General features: G+C 46.8%; 1 protein-coding gene across 1 annotated transcript in view; it reads left to right on the top strand.

Moving 5' to 3' along the window:
* Window positions 1-19,958, top strand: part of ADGRB1 (adhesion G protein-coupled receptor B1) — a gene marked incomplete at both ends in the record, with an annotated part of 203,242 nt that overhangs the window by 136,406 nt on the left and 46,878 nt on the right. The window contains 4 exons of the mRNA XM_084209835.1: window positions 861-964; window positions 8,369-8,471; window positions 12,716-12,866; window positions 17,512-17,581. Of these exons, the coding sequence (XP_084065961.1) occupies window positions 861-964; window positions 8,369-8,471; window positions 12,716-12,866; window positions 17,512-17,581 (428 nt within the window). The remainder of the gene's footprint in view (window positions 1-860; window positions 965-8,368; window positions 8,472-12,715; window positions 12,867-17,511; window positions 17,582-19,958) is intronic.

Genomic DNA, 19,958 nt, shown 5'->3' with positions numbered 1-19,958 from the left:
GGGCTCTGCCTCTCTCTGCCTTCCTGCCAGCAGAGATCACTGATGTGGAAATAAGAAACGTGCCAGGGGGAAAAAAAAATGCCTGCAGCAGGGAAAGCCAAGTGGGATTGAGCTCCTCGCTCTGAGCTGAGGACAGGGCGAGTTCAGTGATATCAGTGTGGCAGATGTTGGGTAGTTACAGTCACAGGATGCAGAGAGCTCCATTAGAGAGGTTACAGCGTGTGTTTGCTCTTGATGTTGGAAGAGCTGATGTTCTTTTGTATTCAGTCAGAAAAAAGAGCCATTCCACACCAGGTTTTCCAGGCTGTGCCGTCCCCTTCTATGAAAAAATGCCTTGTGCAGTGGTGTAAGAGCAGTGAGTTGATGGATGGTGGATCCCTGGGGAGGATACACGTCTTGGTTTTTTTCCCCCTTGCTTCATTTCATCCTTTTCCAGATGAATGTTTGTGGTTGGTGGAAAATTTTCACCTTCTTTTCATCCTCCACCCTTCATCACTGCCGTCCCAGAAGAGCTCGTTTGTAATTGTTATGTTATTGCTTCATTAATTATCTTCCCCCTTTCACACTGGATATGAAGAGCCTGATCCTCCTCTCATAACACCTTTCACATGCCTGCCTTCCATGGATATCAGAATTGTTACCCAGGCTTGGCACTGGTTTGTGGGAACAGGTCCAAAAAAAAAAAAGGCTGGGTCAAGGAGAAACAGATCCTGGTCTCCTTCCCTGTTTGTTTTTATGCACAGTGTGATGTGAAGGTCAGCTGAGTGGACACACCAACAAACAGGAGAGTTCTTGCCGTGGAATTTTCATGGTAGAACTGGCTAAACTTATTTTTTAATGTCTCACTTTCTCTCTTTCAGAACACGGAAAAGGTGCTGGTCCCTTCTGTCACGTTAATTGTAGGCTGTGGAGTATCCTCGCTGACACTTTTGCTGTTGATTATCATTTATGTCTCTGTTTGGAGGTATGGCTTTCATTCTCTTCTCTTCTTTTTGGGGAAAGTAATTGTCTTTTGACCTACACGGATCCTGGAATGTTTGCTCTGTGATTTTGGGTGCCTGGTGCTTGAGGAAGAACTGGGAATGAGTGGGCCCTGCAGAAAGTCATCCTGGTGGCTTAGCTGGCATTATTCTCTCCTTTCAGTGCCAGAGAAATTAGCAGAGTGAAATTAGTGCCATGCCCTCATGTAGGGACATTGTTCCATTTCCAAAAGCCTCGTGCTGGTTTCGATGCCTTTGTGTACCCCAGGAAACCTTGTCAGAGGCGAGGTGGACACGCACGGCCTCTTGGCAGGCAGATGCTGATGCAAGGTAATTCTTTGGAAACATCCAAGCCTCCGTGACCTGCCATGAAAACATCTGGCCTGAAGAACTGACAGAACTTTTCAGGAGCTTAAGGACGTTAAACCTTAAATCATCTGAATAACTCCCCAGACTTTTAGCTACGTTTTGCCTTCAGCTTCAGGTGCATATGGGATCCCTCAGTACATCCCATTGCTGACAGCTCCTGTGCACAGGTCGGGTGGAACCTAAATTTGTGTCATTTATGGAGGCTGAAGGGATTTTGAAGCTTTAATGAACAATTGGCCCATGCCCTTCTTAGATGCATTCTGGTGACTCTAAGCTGGAGGACCCAAGGTGTACAAGGGATTTCCTCCCTGTATTGCCTTGAACAAGGTCTGAGTTTATCCTGTGAGATCCATGTCTCTCCTAAATCAGTGGCAAACATGCTGAGACCTTCATGGCTCGAGGCCAAGCAAAGACAAATCAGAACCAGGTGAATGTCTGTGAAATCCAACTGCAGGGAGTACAGTTGGGTATTACTGGTGATCCTTTTGGGAGAAGGGATCGGTGTGAGGCTCTTATTTTGTGCAGTGCTTCTTCTCAGCAGGAAGGAAAGGGTAAATTCCATTTAGAGGTTGAATTGAGATAACTCTTTTCTGCTCTTTGATAGAGGAAAGAAACAAGAGAGTAAAAACTGAGCAAAAATGCATCTTTTTTTTTTTTGTTGATACTGTGACAGTGCATAGTGGCTGGTTAATTTTGGCAGCTGAAGACTGATCATGATAACATTTATCTAGAACTCAGGTTTTTCCGTGCCTGGGGTATCATTGGATGTGCTCAAGTCCTTGTCCTCTCCTGCTTTTCCTCAGGCTGGGCGGCACTGAGCAGCGCCGGTAGGTGACTTACTGGGGTCACTGGTGTCAGGATCAAGTGGAAAGTTAGGCTAGAAGATTAAAGAGCAAGCGTTCGAGCCTCACCCTCTCTTTCCTATCAGAAACAGGGTCAGGATCTGAAGCCCAAGCTCAGACATGAGGCTGAATCAGTTTGGAGCATGCCAGAGCCATTTGGAATAACATGATGTATTTTTTTCCAGGACTGTGCTCCCCCTCTACCCCTCCAATATTTACTGTTATTGAGGACAGTAAATTGCCTGACCTGTTTCAAATATGTTCTGTTTAATTTCTCATTCCACTTTTTGCCTTATGCCTATGGCCAAAACGATCAGCAGGAATGGGAGGACACGTTTAAGGGAGGCTTGAATGGGTATTTCTGAGCTAGCCAAGGATGGACATGCATTTCCAAGTGATCCTGAGACCAGCTATATCTTGATTGAAGGGCTCTCTATCCTGAGTCTCTCTGTGTAAATATTTGTAAAGCATGATTGAGTGATCTCTAGAATTTCTCTTTGGTGCGCTGAGTTTGTTCCATTTCTTCTCTGTAGATCATGTTTTCATGTTTTCCAAACTTCACAGCATTCCCGTGGCTGAGCCCCGAGCGCTCTGTGTGTCCTTTTTATTTTAGGCATAGCTGCTGGACGTGAATGTGCTTTCCTATTAATGGTCTCAGGAACTTTGTATTCAACATTATCTCCTGGCTCCCACTTTGTTTTGCCCTAAATGTTGTACATTCTGATAGACAGCAGCTGGAGGAGTGCTTAGAAATGGAATCAGCAGTATTATTGTCTCTAAAACACAGGAGCAGCATCAAAGTGGTTCTTTTCCACCGTGCTGGAGAGAAACTCCTCCTGTCCTGGCTGCCTGATCTTGTGTGGAGAGCACTCACCAGAGCTCAGCTGTTTTGTGGAGCTTTGGCCGGAAAATTTCCCATTCAGAACTCTGGACAAAGGCATCTGGAGCATGCATCCATAGACCCAGCTTGAGTATGAAACACTTCTGATGAATAAGCTCGCTGAGGCTGACAATCTGGAAGCTTTCCCAGAATTTTGCCCAGCTAGGGTTTGTTTGTGTAAATGGGAACCAGAAGAGAAGGGAGGGCGAGAAAGAGGGAGAGGAACACGGTGAAGAAAAGAGGGGCAAGAGTAACAGGGAGGTGATCCCATCTTTGGGCTACATATAAGGGAGGAAATGAATTTCCCCTCCACTCCCCATTCAAAACCCCCAAATAAAGGCTGCTCCTTGGTGGCACCTACTCAGCCACTGGCATGAATGGCACGAGCTTTTTTGAGGCAAGTGATCACTTCAGACACGGCCAACTTGGCACGGCCCCCTTGGAAACTGGGAGTTGTTTCTGTTCGACGGCTGTTGGTGGCCTGTTGGTGGCCTCACTCCAGTTCCCAGCAGACAGATGGCTGCAAAAATCCCTGCTGCAGATGGTGCATCTCTGGTCTTATTAGCAGGCTCGACAGAGGGGTCAGTGACACAGTGGGCCACAGAAGTGGAGTGACCTTGTTCTGTCTCTGCACTGCCTGTCCTGGGTCACAGCTGGAGGCACAATCTGTGTGTGGGCCACGTGCTCCACCACCCGTGTGGGAAAAGAGGGGGAATTGAGGGAAAAAAATTGAAAACTGGCATGGAAATGAAAAAAAAACTGGGGAGAAAACCCAACCACTCAGGGGTCAGAGCAGGTGAAATGAGACCTCTTTTCAAGCAGCTCCTTGACACACTGGCATTTCAGGAGTGCCCCGATGTGTTTTCCATCCCTGAACTCATTGCAGCTCTACAGCCTCTGGAGTCAGTGACCTTTCCATAGCATGGGATCGATCCCTGCTATCGAGCAGCTCATCCACCAGCCCATCAACATGTGGGGCAGGGCAGAGCTCTGTCCCTGGCAGCAGCCGGGTGAGTGCTGCATCGCTGCAAGAGAACAGCCCCAGCTTTTCTCACTCCTGAGGATTGATTGAGAGGCTGTCAGTGAGCTCTCGAGGGGCTGTTAAGGCTTGCTTTAAACCCAGGAGCTCTGCCTGTGCTGGGGATGCTGAGGCACTCCTGGCCCTGGTGGGAGGTGGCAGGGATGAGTAAGTGGCTGTGTGGAGAGGGGTGTGTGTACACACGGTGAGAAAGCAGCGGTGACTCAGTGTTTGTGGAGAGGAGAGGAGTCTAATGGGGGCAGAGAAACAGACTGTGGGCTTTTCCCACCTTTTCCATCTGTCTCAGCTGGTGCAGGGCTTCACACAGCACGTGGGGATCCTCGCTGGTGACCAGTGACGGCGCCTGGGGGAATGGCTGGAGCTGTGTCAGGAGGGTTGGGTTGGGTATCAGGAAGTATCTCTTAATTCAGAGGCTGGTTTAGCACTGAAACAGGCTCCCATGGAAATGATCACAGCACCAAATATGCCAGAGCTCAAGGGGTGTTTGGACACATACTCAGGCACAGGGTGGGATTGTTGGTGCAGGGCCAGAAGTTGGGCTTGCTGATCCTTGTGGGTCCCTTCCTACTCAGGATATTCTGTGATTGTAGGACACAGGCTGGAGCAGAAGTTCCTTAAATTAGCAGTGGGTTTTTCCCAGTTTTGCGGCTAAGTACAGCATATTTTGAGAAGTAGACAGAATCCATGTATCAGCAGAGGGGTAGCAAGGCAGCACCCTGGAGTAGTTCTGTCTTTGCTGCAGATGTTTTTTTGGGCAAAACCCATCAAGTTCTAGGTTTTTTCCCCCCTCTGATACAATTTCCTGGCTCCTTTGGCCAGAGGGTCTGGAGAGAGGAATGGTGATTTCTTTCAGTGGAGCATCCTGTGCTGGAGAAGAGGAAATGGAAGGAAAAAAAAGCAAGCGTGGCAGGAGGTCTTCTTAGCATCCTGACTGAGCAGAAACTTAACAAGGAAGTGTTTGGAATCCAGGTCAGGCTACCAAGGAGGACTCTGGAAGAATTGCCCAGGAATGCAGGATTGAATTAGAATGGTCAGAGCTCAGCTGTGGTTGAAAGTGGTCAGGGATGTGAAAGGCATCAGGAATGGGGTCTGGAGGTACGTCAGCACCAAAGGATTTCCCAGGAAATGGTGCAGAGTGGGACAAGCAGCCTAGTGGATAAGGAAGTTGAAAAGGTGAAGGTACCCAGTGCCTTTTTGCCATGTTCTGCTGGCAGGGCTGGCTCCTAGGCACGCAAATTCCTCCACAGAGGCAGAATCCAGGGGAGAAAATGCTCCCCACTGCCAAGGAAAAGAGAGACAAGGACTGTTTAAGGTATGTGGGTGTTTGCAGATCCATGGGATGCGTTGAGGGAGATGTTTGGTGTGACTGTGGAGCCACTCTCTGTCGCCTGGGGGGCTTCCTGGAGGCTGGAAGAAGGCAAATGTTACTCCCACCTTTAGAAAAGGCAAGGAGGAGGATCCAGAGAACAACTGACCGGTCAGCCTACACGGCCCCTGGGATGATTAAAGAGCAAGTAGCTCTAAAGGTTATTTCCAGGCAAAATGATGGACAGGGAAGCAATTGGGAATGAACAATTTGTGAGGATTTGTGGAGGACAGGTTGTGCCTGGCTGCCCTGTTTTCCCTTTGGGATAGGATGACTGCTTACATGGACAGTGGGGAGAAGCAGCTGGTGTGGATTTTGGTGTTACCAAGGCCATTAACACAGTCTCCAAATGCATTTTTGTATCCAGATCATGGAATTATGCACTGGATTGGTGTCTTTATATCTGGATGAAATTCCTGCAGGATTTGAGGGTAGTGGTCAAAGGTTTGAGGTCTAATCAAGGGCTGGTCAGACTTGGTAGAGTGGCCAACATTGATTAATGCCTTCTGTAGCAACCTGGACACTCCTGAGGCCACAGCTGGAAAAGGTGCCCAGTTTTGAATCCCCCCCAATGGCAGAGATACCAGCACATCCCAGCAAGTCCAGTGGATGCTGAGGGAGCTGGAGAATGCCAAAGGAGGCAAAGGGAACAAACTTGGAGAAGAGGAGGCTGTTAAAGAGCAGTCATGGAGAAGCCAAACAACTTGCAGAGGTAGGCAGGGAAAGGTCTAGAGGCACCAGCTGCAGCAGGAAAAGACCCAGCTGGATATAAAGCAAAATAATCCTTCACCAGGAGAGCAGTTAAGTTAAGCAGTTTAGTGCTGCAATAAGTCAGCCAAGAGAGATGGTGGCATTCCTGTTCCTGGTGATTTTCAAATCTCAGTCAGATGAGACCCTGGGAAACCTGATCTGACTTTGAAATCAGTCCTTTTTTGGGGCATAGCATTGGACTGGGAACTTGAGAGGTTGGTTTTTTTTTTCCCCAACCTAAATTATTCTGATTCTTTTCATTGCCAACCCACATCTTGTTCTTTGGAAGTTCAGGGATCTGGAGAACAAGATAAATTCTCAGGGTGTGAAGGGAAGCAGGGGAAAAAGAGAGTTGGTTTAAGGGGGCTTAAGGGGCAAAAGTCTTAAAACAGCTAGATTATCTCCCCTTACATTAAAATGCAGATTTATGGTCAACTCATTTCTTACCTTTTTCTGACCAGTGGAGACTTCAGCAGTTCATGCTAATAGCAGTGGGATCATAGTGTTGCTACACAGATTTATTACATCTCCTTCCCACCAGGACAGAGTCCAAATCTCTGTTTCTGCCCCATAGAAGCTCCTGACTGGAGATTTGAGGTTTTACTTCACACAATCAAAGCATGAAAAGATTGAGGTCTCCAGTGACAAATGGAGCAGGGTTCAGGTGGTGCCCAGCACTGTATGGAGCCCAGTGAAATCAGGAAATTTGGGCTCAGCTCGGCTGTGGAAGGAACCAGAAGCTCATTTGCAGCCTGTCAACGCAGTTTCTTACTGAGGAGGGATCCTAGATTTTGCAGCCTGTTCTGGGGCTGGGAGTGTTTCAGGAAGAACTTCCTATAAACCAGATTTCCAACAGATTAAGTAGGAGTTCATGCTACCTTTGTTTTTGTTTTTTTTTTTTTTGCTTCCAGGAAAGCATAGCTTCACCATACATATTTGTCTGAAGGTAAAGCTCAAGGGGAAGTTGAAAATTCAAAATTTTACAGCCAGGTCTAAAGCACAGATTTACCCTTGGCAGAACACACACGTGCAGTAAACCCATCCTGCCCTCCTCATCAGAAACTCAAAACTCTGCAGCCAAGGCACGACCAACTCACTCTTGCTAAAATTAATTAATGAAATTAAATTCCCAACATAAATAGTTGATGTGCTGGAATATAGGAAATAATCCTGCATTAGCCTCCAGGGATGAGCTGGTTGATTAATACATCTGTTTCTAATTTATATAAGCATCAGCATCTCCTCTTCACTCATCTGGCATTCAGGCAGGGCACTTGCAGCATCTTTGAGATAATTCACGTGTGTGAACGTTGGTGTGGTCAGATCTTGAGTCAGTCCTTGAGGACTTGCACCTTTACAGTTCCATTTTTGTTTTATCAGGTACATAAAAGTGCCTTCAAAGAAATTTCCCTCCCTGGCCAGTGGTTTGAATTAATTGTGGTGCACTTACCTCGGCAGCGAGCCTGGTGCTGTGCTGCAAATCAGAAATGACAAATAGCTGGCTCCTGCAAGGTGCTGAAGGCAACAACTCCCTAACTGCTGTCCCTGATGTCCCAAACCCACAGCTGCAGTTATGTATTTGGCCTAGTTTGGAGAAATAGTACCAAAAAAAAAAAAAAAAGGTAAAAAAAAAAAAAAAGTATATATAAAAGCCAGAAGTGCTTCTCAATGCTTCTCACCCCAGGAGGGGTTGTTAGGCTGAAGGAAGTGGAATGCTGAATCACACACACTTTGTTGTCAAGGTGCATGTGTTTGTAATCTGCTTCCATCGCCAGCATGCCTGTGGCTCTTGGTTGGGAATCTTTTCCGTGTGTTGCCTGTTTGTTTTCTTTCAAGCTCCTTTTCAAGCCCCCGTTTCAAGTAGGCAGAGCTGAAGAAGATTTGCAACATTCTGCTGTTTTTAGGAGGGGCTCAGACTAGGCTGGCCCCTCGTTTGTTGGCTCCTAACTCCAGCATTGATGGGGATGATGGAGACATCTTCTCCCTCTCCCTTCCCCCCTCATTCTTGTCTGTCTAGCACATAAAATCTTCAGGAAATTGGCAATTTTGTAGAGCCTGGCCTGGATTGATTGCTGCTTTCCAGAGGTCAGCCAGGGCAGGCTGTGACAGGGTGGGTCTCCCTCCCCTCTTCTCTCGCTGCAGGTACATCCGCTCGGAGCGCTCCGTCATCCTCATCAACTTCTGCCTCTCCATCATCTCCTCCAACGCCCTCATCCTCATCGGACAGACCCAGACCCGGAATAAGGTAAGGGATCCACCGGGGCTTTGTTTATTTGTTTGCTTTCCCCCTGATTTAGCACTGAAATGATCCATTCAGGCAGCGCTTCCTCATTTTTCCTCCATCTGTTAATTAGCGACATGTCAAAGACACGGCTAAATGGCAGATTTCAATTTTCTCTCTCGCTCTCTCTTTGATAATTTGTCAGCATCCTCAGGGCTTTGATTAAAACCAATGTGATATTTTTGAATATCTGCCTAGAGTAGCTGGCACATGGCACAGTGAAGAAGCGTGGTGATTTGCAAGGCTTTAACCATTTTATTTTCAAAAAAAATTACAAAGACAGATTGAGAAAAGGCTTTAAAAAAAAAACCCAAACAAACAACCTCTCAGCTTTACATTTATTTCTCCGGCAGTTTTTATACTCTGAGCTGAAAGTACTTGGCAGATGTTAATGAACACAGGCACAAAACTGTCCAACCTTTTTTGGGGATGGGGAGCATTGCCAGATGCACCGTGAGCACTGCAGGGCCTTGAGGGACTCGGAGCAGATCCCAGAGTGACTCCAGCAGCCCAGGCAGGACCCAGTGTGGTTTTCCAAGCCATGAGCACTGGTTGCTCTCTTCCTACAGACCCAGCTGGAGAGGCATGTGTTGCCTCCATGATTTTTTTTCCAGCTCAAGCACTTTCAGCTTCCCTGTTGATGTCTGGCATGACAAATCACAGCTCACCATTAGTATTTTCCTCTTGTAAATTTTCCCCTCTTCCCAAATGCTCTGACCATCGTAACTCTGTTGAGCCAAAAAACGTGAGTCAAGACGCCTCCTCCACTCTTTCTGCTGCCAAAATCACAATCAGAAGTCAAAAATCAGTTATTGCCTAACAGGAACCAGTGACCAGCTGGGTTTTTTGAGCCCCTGCTTTGGCAGCATGAGCGTGGTGTCGCTGTTAGAAGCATATCAGGAATAAAATCTTCCCTGTGAGGGTGGTGAGGCACTGGAACAGGTTGCCCAGAGAAATTGTGGGTGCCCCAACGCTGGAAGTGTTCAAGGCAAGGTTGGACAGAGCTTTGAGCACAAAGAAAATCTTCCTGCCCATGTCAAGGGGCTGGAACGAGATGGTTTTTAAGGTCCCTCCCAAAACTCAAGCCATTCCATGTTTTTATGACTCCTGCAGAGAAGCTGAAGGATTTAGTGAATCAGGGATGCATTTCCCTGGAAGGCCCTTTGGATTAGGGTTAGGTTGTTTTAGGAAAAGCCTTCCAGCTGCTGGGGCCCTGTGTGTGCAGAGAAGTGTGGTATCAAGCAACCAGCTCTGCTCCTGCCAAAAAGTGCCCTTCAGAAACTCCCTTCCCAGAGCAGAGTTATCTTCCATGGCTGGTAGGAGGTGGAGAGAGGAAGACCCAAGACCCTGCTTTCCTTGGTTGTGTTTTCTGCCACACTAAATGTGTGCTGGGAGCTTCTTTCCATGGGATGAAGCACTGAGGGATGCTCAACTGGACAAACCACGGCTGGACTTTGTCTTTGGTGGTTCTTCTTCACCTCAGGGCAGGAGCTGGATGTGTTCCTCCTCTCCCACCTCCTCCAGAGCAGTTATGAACCCAGGTTCTCCCTGGTGGATTTTTTGTCCCGTGACTCTGGGAGTTCACTGTGGGAGCTGTTGGTGGGGATTCGAAGCTCCTGGCAGTGATGGCAGGAGGCAGATTAGCTCTTTGCACATCCATATGCATGAAACCCCAGAAATAGAAAGGTTATTCTTGGATTTCCTCTCAGCCATCTAGTAAACAGTCTCTGGCAGGCAACAGAGAGAGAAAACTATACAGAGGAGAGACGAAGGAGTGCAAATTAAGATTTTATTCACATTCAATTATCGATAATAGAGCGCCTTAAGATGTTGGTGATTTATAATTGCGGCTTCTCCGGGAGGTTTCTGCGGTATCGGCTTCCCTGGAAATGTCAAATTCTCCCTGCATTTCCATCCGTGTAACCTCAAAGGCGAGATTCCACGCCTGGATTTGCTAAGCTTTTTGAAGATGAAAGGCCTGGGAAAAGGCTAAAAAAAAAAAATTACAGTCAGCAATCCGGGGATACAAAGGGAAGGGATGCTGCAGGAAGTGGCCATGTCTCTGAGGCTGGAAGAGAACAGATTTCTCCTCTTAAAGGAAAACAAGGGCTAATGGCCTTGACAGACTGACAGGCTCTGCTGGATCTTGGGACATCATATTCCTGTGCTTAGCCCTTCATGGGGATGTTTGGTTTTCCCCACAAGGAAGGGAAAACCTGCAGCAGAGGTTGCAGAAGCAAATATTTGCCTGCCTATCAGTTGGCCAAGTTCATTTGAGGCGATGAGTTCATCCTAGTCCAGCTGAAATGTGCATATTTCTCTTGTCTTCCCCTCCTCTCTTCTTCCCTTTCTGTCAAAGCTACTCATTTGAGAAAAAAAACCAAAAACAAACCCAAATGTATCTTTGTGTAAAATTGTGTAAAATTGCAAAGCAATGCTTTTCTTTCCCCTTTATAAGGAGGAACTGTGTTGGCTTGAAACAAAATCAAAAAGGCAATGTGAACAATGTTGTACCTGATATCAGTCAAAAAAAAAAGTGTTATAAAATAGCAATCTCTTGAAATCAATTCCAGAAAGCATCCTCTGTTTGTAGCTGTTTCATATAGGGTTTGTAAGCTGATGGATAGGAACAACCTTTTTTTAGGATTCTTGTAAAATGTGAAAATTACTGGACATTATCATATTATCATATTGAGCTGTGTAATTTGTACTGAACTGACATCCTGAATCCACTTTTAAGCAGAATACGGAGGGATTTGGTATCAAATGCAAATCTGGAACAAAAAAAGGCAGTTCCTATCTCAGAGAACACACGGTCTTGCTTTTATTCACAGCCTCTGATAACGTCGGGTGGTGCCAGTGGATGAATCGAGAGCAGTCCGATAAAATCATGATAAAAGCCACTCTGTGCATGAGAACTGTGGCTTGAAAGATGCTGGTGGTTGAAAAAAAGAGGAAAAAGAGAAAGGTTCATTGACCATAAAGCCAAGTCCATGTTTCCCCATATAACTCAAAGCAAAGAAATTCTTGATTATAAACTTCCCCCTCCCCCAAATGCCTGAAGCCATATTTTTTTTCCATCCATAGTCACTTTTAAAATCTATTTGCTCTCCCTTCTCCTCAGGAGCCACTGGAGTTTCTTCCCATCACTTTCTTGTCGAGTACATTGATTCACAGTTTTCAGCTCCCAGATGGGGGGAAAACTGGCTGAGTGAAACAGAGCGGCACCAATTTGCACCAGTGAAAGATTTGGCCTTGCTGAGTTAAAACAAAGAGGAGCTTGTCAGCTTTCCAGTCCATCTCCCTGGCACTCTGGGATTGTTCTTCATAATGCATTTGCCAGTTCTTTCCCCAGTTTAATTTTAAATGGCTTAAGCTGCCTGCATTTCCCTTGTGAGATTTCCCCACCAAGTAGTAGAGCTCACCATTATGAAATTCTTTCTAATCTAGGGGGGTTTTCTTTCTTTTTCTTTTTTTTTTCTCCTCCCTCCTGTCTGCTGGTAGTTATGTGCTCTTGGACAACTGTGCCCTGATGTTTGCAGTCCTTTCCCAGCCCCTGGCAGCCATGGTTTCACCCAGCTCTCACGGCTTAACTCTTTCACTCAGCCCTGTGTTTCTGGCAGGGGCACCATCCAAATTACCTTCCTCAGATTTCATTTCCATGGCTGGGCTGTCAGGGACATGGTGGTTTGCAAACCTTTTGAGCTGAGATTAGTGCACTGTTTATAACTACTCTGTCCCCCCCGCCTCGTAAGGATCATGGATGTTTGGATGTTTTGGAAATTAAATACATCCTGCTGAAGTCAAGAAAGCACCAGAATGGGATATGTGCTCAGACTTCTAGTGGAAGGTGTCCCTGCCTGTTTTGGGGAGGTTGTGATTAAATGATCTTTGAGGTCCCTCCCCAGTCAAACACTCTATAATTCCACAATTCTTCTGAAGTGTTAACCGTGGCCTTATCCTAAAGCTCATGCTTAAAAGCAGATTATTTCCATGTAGTACTTAAATTTAAGGCTTTGATCTTTGCTAAGTCAAAGCTTTTGGAGGAGCCTGCCCCTTCTAAAACAGTATTTCCATGTCCTGATCTCCATGACTTTTCCTTCCAGAGCCCGGTTTGGAATCGTCTCCCCGCACCTTTCCTCTCTGCTCCCTGCTGCTCTCTCCGCCTGCCGCTCCTCTCACGTGTCCTCCTTTCCTCCTCTCTGCAGGTGATCTGCACGCTGGTGGCGGCTTTCTTGCACTTCTTCTTCCTCTCCTCTTTCTGCTGGGTGCTGACCGAGGCCTGGCAGTCCTACATGGCCGTGACGGGCCGGTTACGGAACCGCATCATCCGCAAGCGCTTCTTGTGTCTCGGATGGGGTGAGGATCCGGGGGCTGCGGAGCAGAGAAGGGCCAGGCTGCAGGAGGGGCTGGTGCACCTCAGGAGGCTTGGCAGAGGGTGCTTGGAACCCTCGCAGGGGTTTCAAGAAGGGCTGAAATGGTTAAAAATATATATCCATAAGTTGAACCTCCTGCCCGGCGCGCCTGAAAATAGAGGAGTCGAGTTCAGGTTGCAGAGGGTGCTCCAGGAGTGGTTTCTCCTCGGGTTGGGTCTGTTTCTTGCTTTCTACTTTTCTCTCTCTGTCTCCCTCCGTGTTGGATGTGTTCTGTTGGTACATGATACCAGCCAAGGGAATCCTGACCTCGATCAGCAGGACCAGGGCAGGGATTGTCCCTCTGTGCTGGGCACTGCTGAGGCCAAACCTCCAATTGTAGGGTCTGTTTTGGACTCCTTTCTACAAGAAAGACATTGAGGAGCTGGAAAATGTCCAGAGATGGCAGTGGAGCTGGGGAAGGGTCTGGAGCACCTGGAGTGCTTGAGGGAGCTGTAGGGGCTCAGCCTGGAGAAGAGGAGGCTCAGCAGGGACCCTCTCACTCTCCACAGCTCCCTGACAGGAAGGTGCAGCTGGAGAGGCCAGGCTCTGCTCCTGGGTAAAAGTAATAGAGCAAGAGGAAACAGCTCCAGTTGCACCAGGCAATGTTTCGATGGCATATTAGGGAAAATTTCATCCCTGAAAGGATGGCCAAGCATTGGAACAGGCTGCCCAGGGAAGTGGTGGAATCACCATCCCTGGAAGCCCTCAAAAACCCATGAAGCAGTGACATTTAGGGTCATGGTTTAGTAGTGACCTGGCTGGACTCATGATCCTCGAGGTCTTTTCAACCTCAGTGGTTTTATGGTTCTAAGATTCTGCAGAGCAACCTGGAGTGAAGCAAACTCTGAAATCCTGTCTCCATGGCAGCAGTGCCTTTTGGAGACAAATAAACTGCGAGACTGCTGCAGATGCTTGTAACTAATTTTTCTCCCTCTGCCTCTGCCATATGTTTAATTTATTAGCCTTAAATGATGCATTCTGTAGTAGAAACAAATACAAACCCATAAACCTGGGCTTTCAAAGTGATAACAAGGGTGTGTTTGAAAGGAGCAGCGGCACAAAAAGTTGCTGAGAAGTGAGGAGGCAAAGGAAAGAAAGGAGTGTGGCTGAGCTCTACTAATGCCTCATTTTACTACTGAAGTCTCACAATTCACCCCAGGCAAGAGATTTCTGGTGCTTACCAAGCACCCTGATGTGATTTATTCTGGCACATCAAGAGCCGGCCTCGTTGCAGCGCCTTCATCCCTTTAAGTTTTCCCTCCTAAGCTTTTGCTTACAATAGAGAATAAATTGTGTTATTAAAATCCAGGGTTTGCATGTTAGCAGGAGCAGAACCACAGCACCTGCAGAGGACAGGCTGCAGGAGCCTGGGTGTGCTCATGCATATGTTTATACCTCCTTGGTGACTCTGGCAGCATCAGGGATATCAAATGTAACAGACTAATAGCTTTCTTAGGTAATAAAAAGGGATTTTTCTCCCCCCCGCCCCAATTTGTAAAAGCTGGGACAGATGGGCGTGTTAGCCAAGGGAATTTTGGATGAGCAGCATTCACATTTGTAGTCTGTACAGATTAAAAAAAAAAAAAATCCCCCTACATGTGTAGAAGCATAATTTGCACTGCTAGTAAAATGTAGTCAGCTCTGAGCTAGGATGCACTGCTGATAAATGATGCATAATAACCATTTGGAGTAGGTTAGGACAAGAAATGAAGAACACTCTTGCCTATTAAGGCAGCAAGGGAATTTTGGATATTTAGCATCCTGCTAGACTTCAGCTGTAGAGCTGGGATTAATGGCACTTGTAAGAGGAAAGAAGCCGAAAATATGTTTTAAAGAGCATAATCTGAAATAATTAGCACAATTCACTTTGTCATGGGCTGGTTCTCCCCCCTTTCCCCTCTTTGCACATTTGCATTTCTCTAAGCCCTCGTTCGAGACATCTTTGCCAAGTTCTCAGCTGCTCTCAGCTGTAGCTCATTGAAGCTGCAGAGAATTTCAGCAGCAGGGAGCATTATTTTATATTTCTTTGGTCTCCTCTTGGATGTGCAACTTTGCAATTCAATTTTTAAATTATTATTAATAATAATTAATAATAATTATGATTAATGATTCTTGTTCCAAGTTCATGATGTGACTCTTTGGGCGGTCCTGTGCAAGGTCAGGAGCTGGACTTGATGGTCCTTGTGGAGCTTTCCAATTCAGGATATTCTCTGGTTTAGAATAGACAGATAAATTGTTCCCTAGGAACAGCTCAGTCATCATATTTAGCCCCAATAAAGAAGAAATGCTTTTTGTCAGGATTTTTATGATTCTGTTATAGTTTCCACAGCTGGATTTTTAATGCTGCCATAGCTCAGCCTCTGAGTGGGTCTTCAGCTGTTTATAACAAGAATGGCTCTTGGGAATTATTAGCAAATATCTTGTCTAGTGGAACATGATTAACACATGGCCTGATTCTCCTGTGACCTGGAAGTACAAAATTCTTTGAAAGAGGTTTTGAATGGGTTTACTTGGAATTGTGAATGTTAAATTCCCTTTGAGCAGAAAGCCCCCAAAGCCTTGCTGGTACTGCCTGTACCACACCAGGTATATGGAACAGGCCAGTTAGGAATAAATGTCTTATAATAATAAAAAAAAATTTAAATATGATTTTTTTGGTGGGGTTTTTTTGAATCTAATCCCATCTAACTGACAGCTCTCCCAGGGCTGCACCTCTCATTATGATTCTCTTTGGTTGAACTACGTAGCTGCCACCTGTAGTAGCTGCTCCTTGTCCAGACCCATTCCCAGCCCAATCTGAGGCTTTTACCCAGCCTTGGAATGTGCCAGTCCCTGGAGCTGCCAAGTTCACAGCCCCACTCTGGATTTCTGCATAATTACCACGTCGGGGAGAGGTGCTTTGTGAAGAACAAGTTGCTATTTTTGGCAGAGTCTTTGCCAAATTTCCTCTTTCCCAGGGTTTCTTGCACCAAGCTGTATTCCTGAAAATGTCCCCTCCCGTGTGGTTTCTTCCCATGGGATGCTGTATGGATGGCACCCTAGGGATTGCAGCAGTCAGGATTGATCCAGATGAGGTGTGAAGGAGGATGAGTGAGAGTCAGTGAGGGAAAAAATGAGAAAAAGGAGAGGAGAGGAGAGGAGAGGAGAGGAGAGGAGAGGAGAGGAGAGGAGAGGAGAGGAGAGGAGAGGAGAGGAGAGGAGAGGAGAGGAGAGGAGAGGAGAGGAGAGGAGAGGAGAGGAGAGGAGAGGAGAGGAGAGGAGAGGAGAGGAGAGGAGAGGAGAGGAGAGGAGAGGAGAGGAGAGGAGAGGAGAGGAGAGGAGAGGAGAGGAGAGGAGAGGAGAGGAGAGGAGAGGAGAGGAGAGGAGAGGAGAGGAGAGGAGAGGAGAGGAGAGGAGAGGAGAGGAGAGGAGAGGAGAGGAGAGGAGAGGAGAGGAGAGGAGAGGAGAGGAGAGGAGAGGAGAGGAGAAAAAGGAAAAAGGAAATTAATATTAAAACAGACACTTTTTAAAGTGTCTAAATGTTAATATTAAAACATGCATTTTAAAGCCACTGCATGTTGGGTTTGGACTGATGAAATGTGACCTGTGCTTGGAAATCTCACATGGGAAGAGAAGCACTTCCCTACAGGATTACTCTCAAATGCTTCATATTCCAGCCAGCTTGGCCCTGTGGCTCCCAGCCGCTGCAGAGCCTCCCTATTAATCTGCCTTGGGATGATTTGTGTTGCTGAGGGACCCCTTCCCAGAGGTATGTTGTCTGGGAGCTGTGCCTGCACATTCCTTGGATCTCCTGCAGTCACCTGCCGTGACCTCTGCGGCTCAGGAATTAGGGCCTCGTCAAGGGGCACTAATCCCAGCTGGCCACTGATCCCTCTGATTCTTAATGGGATTTTCCCATCTTTAGTGTGGCAACAGCTTAGTTCCTCCTGCCACAAAGAAGAGGGATATAAAAAGCCACATGGAGACCTCCAGAGCTGAAGAACCTGATGCTATGAGCTGATCTCCAGACATTTCTTTAGGGAAAGGGGAGAGCTGAACTTTGAACCTTCATAGATCCTGGAAGAGACATGGAACTCTTTCTCATTGTTGTTCAGAGGAATCTGCTCCATTACAGATCTTGGGGGACCTGTGTGGGATAGGGAAGCTCAGGTTTAGTTTCCTTTTATGTCTCATTTGGGGCAGGTTTGAACCTGGGTTGTTCCTGCTACACTGAGTGCAAACAAAGCTCTTGATCTTTGGGTTCTTGGAGCTGGGTTGTGGCTGAATATTCCAACTTTAGAAACACCATGAAGGACCTAAGAATAAAATAAATCAATTTTATACGTCTGAATCTACTGAAAGATCCCCCACACAACTGCTGAGACCACAGCAGGACGGGAACTGATTGCAGCTCATGGGATTTATTTAAATAACAGAGGCAATTAAAGTTCTTGTGTTTAGTTCTGAGGGTCCTGAGCTCAGTCTCTGCCCCAGATCCAGGCTGAAATGGATGGTGCTGGAATAACTCTGGGAAAAATGGGGAATGTTGAGTGGGAGAAGGGCTGTACATGTGATGAAATGACCAATTTCCTCCTGTTTCATTTCCATAGGGCTCCCTGCCTTGGTGGTTGCCATTTCTGTGGGATTTACTAAAGCCAAGGGATACGGCACCGTGAACTAGTGAGTAAAGGATTCCTTTTTTCCCCTTGTTTTATCCTCCATCCTTTTGTCAAAACCCAGCCACTGACCTACAGGAGGCAGGCTGGGAGCTAAATTTCCATGTGCAGGACAGTTCTTGCAGCCCTGCCTCCTCAGTCCATCATCTGACCAAGCTGGATTGTGTTCCTTAAAAAACAAGTTCTTAGGGACTAATTAGGTTTAACCGTTGTAGTTGTGACATGACTTTGATCTAAATACCTTTTACTTAGAGCTTTTTAATGTATTTTTAAGGGGATGAATGTGGAATATTTAAAGTTTAGGATGTTTAAAAATTAAAACCAGTCTGTTTTTTTTTTTTTTAATCTGTTTTTGTGCTTGATTGGCTCCACATTTTCAAAATTGCTCAGCTCAGTTTTAGGCAGCAGAATGAGCCTGACTTGAGCAAACCAAGGATTTGACAGCAGCCTGTGTTTGCCTCTTTTCCAAATTCCACAGATTTTGTCTTTAGTAAGCTTTTATGTGCTCATAATGGGGGAAGGAAAACAGAAAAGAAATAATGGAAGAGGTAAAAAATGCATCACTCTGAGCTGAGCGTTGGTACGACTTTAAATGAAAAAGGAAAAAAGAGAAAATATTTTTTCCCTCTGTTGTGAAAAACCTTAGAAATTTCACGCATAGTGACAGTTCAGGGATAATATTTTATGTAGCAATAAGTCAGGCTCTTCCCTACTGCATCCCATAATTTTCCAGAGCCTTCCTGGGCAGGGGTTTGCAGCCCACATGGGCAGGGTTTCGGACTGGAGCTGTTGATGTGGCCGGCAGCAGATGCAGCTCTGCTCGTCCCACTGAGGAAATGTCATGTGGAACCTCCTGCTCTCCCTCAATTCCCACCACATCCTGCACACCCACGGCCAAATGGTCCAGGGTTTGCATTTTAATTGCAGGGGAGGATTAAAGCAGCACAGCAGCGTTTTCTGTTTGCTTTGCAACCTGAGTTCTTGTATGGCAGAGGGCTCAGGACCGTGGATTTCTCGAGTGCAAATCCATATACAGAATTCCTGAAGTCTGTGCTGGCATCAGGATGCTTTGGCTGTCCCACCTTCAGGGTGTCCTGGTGGAGAGGGACCCAGTGGTTGTTGTTTGACTCAGGAGAGGACAAAACACAGCCTGGTTTGCAGAAGCATCACCAAGATCCCAAATTAATTCCCTTTGGATTTCTGTGGGTCACCTGCTTCAGGCACTTTGGTATCCATGAGAATAATTCACAATGAACAAGCCAAGGGAGATGGGAGAGAAGTCCTGGGTATTTCTGCTTCTCTTTCTTTGTTTATGGGCTGGTGGGAATTAGTGCAACAAGTTTTGTGGCTCTGTCAGAAATGTTAAAGAGTTTTTTGGCCAACATTGACCACACGAAAGTGCCTGGGCAGGGAAGACAGGAGTGTGCAGGAAAGCACTCCCTGTTTTCTGCCCTGGACCACTGTGCCAGCATCTCCCACCCCACAGACTGCAGCCAGGAGGGTGTCAACATGTGACAAAGCCTGCTGGGCTCCTGCTTTGCTCTCCAGTTGGCACAGGGTAAGGTGGCCAAAAGGCTGGGCTGACTCTCCAGTGTTCCCAGGGGTTGCCTGCTCACACAAGCTTCCCTCCTTTGGCTGCCAATGCTCGGGCTCCTTTCAGCCCTAAAGACTCTGTCACTCCTTGCATCCAAGGGCTGGATATCCAGCCAGGGGATGGAAGGGGATCCTGTGCTCCCAGCTCTGCTATGAGGTTGTTTTTCACCAGAAACATCTGGTTTTGGTGGGGCTTTCAAAACCCAGCAAGTCCAGTTTGATGAGTTTGGTTTCAGTGATCCTTGTGGTCCTTTTCTGGGATATTCCGTGGTGCTGTGGTCCCTCCTTTTGCCTCCTTTCCGCATTTCCCAGTGTGGGGTGAAGCTGGTGACTCCCACAGAAGTCATGACAAGGACAGCAGTTCCTCTCAAGCTCAAAGATCCCATCAGACATCCCCAACGCTGCTATCCTGTTGTAATTCCACACTTTGGTACCTTCCAGTACCTAAAAGACATACAAGGAGGCTGGAGAGGGACTTTTTCCAAGGGCTTGTAGTGGCAGAAGGGAAAATGTCTCTGAACTGAAGGAGGATAGATTTAGATGGGATATTGGGAAGAAATTCTTCCCTGTGGGGGTGCTGAGGCCCTGGCACAGATTGCCCAGAGAAGCTGTGGCTGCCCCATCCCTGGAAGTGTCCAAAGCCAGCTTGGACAGGGCTTGGAGCAAGCTGGGATAGTGGAAGGTGTCCCTGCCCATGGCAGGGGGATTGGATAAGATGATCTTTGAAGTCTCTTCCAACCCAAACCATTCCATGGTTCTCTGAATTCCTGCTGGAATTGGCTTTACCA

The sequence above is a fragment of the Fringilla coelebs genome (genome assembly GCF_963513975.1).
Source record: "Fringilla coelebs genome assembly, chromosome: 1".
In the NCBI taxonomy this organism is placed as follows: domain Eukaryota; kingdom Metazoa; phylum Chordata; class Aves; order Passeriformes; family Fringillidae; genus Fringilla; species Fringilla coelebs.
The sequence above is the reverse complement of the archived record's forward strand: the minus strand, read 5'-3'. Positions and strand labels throughout refer to the sequence as shown.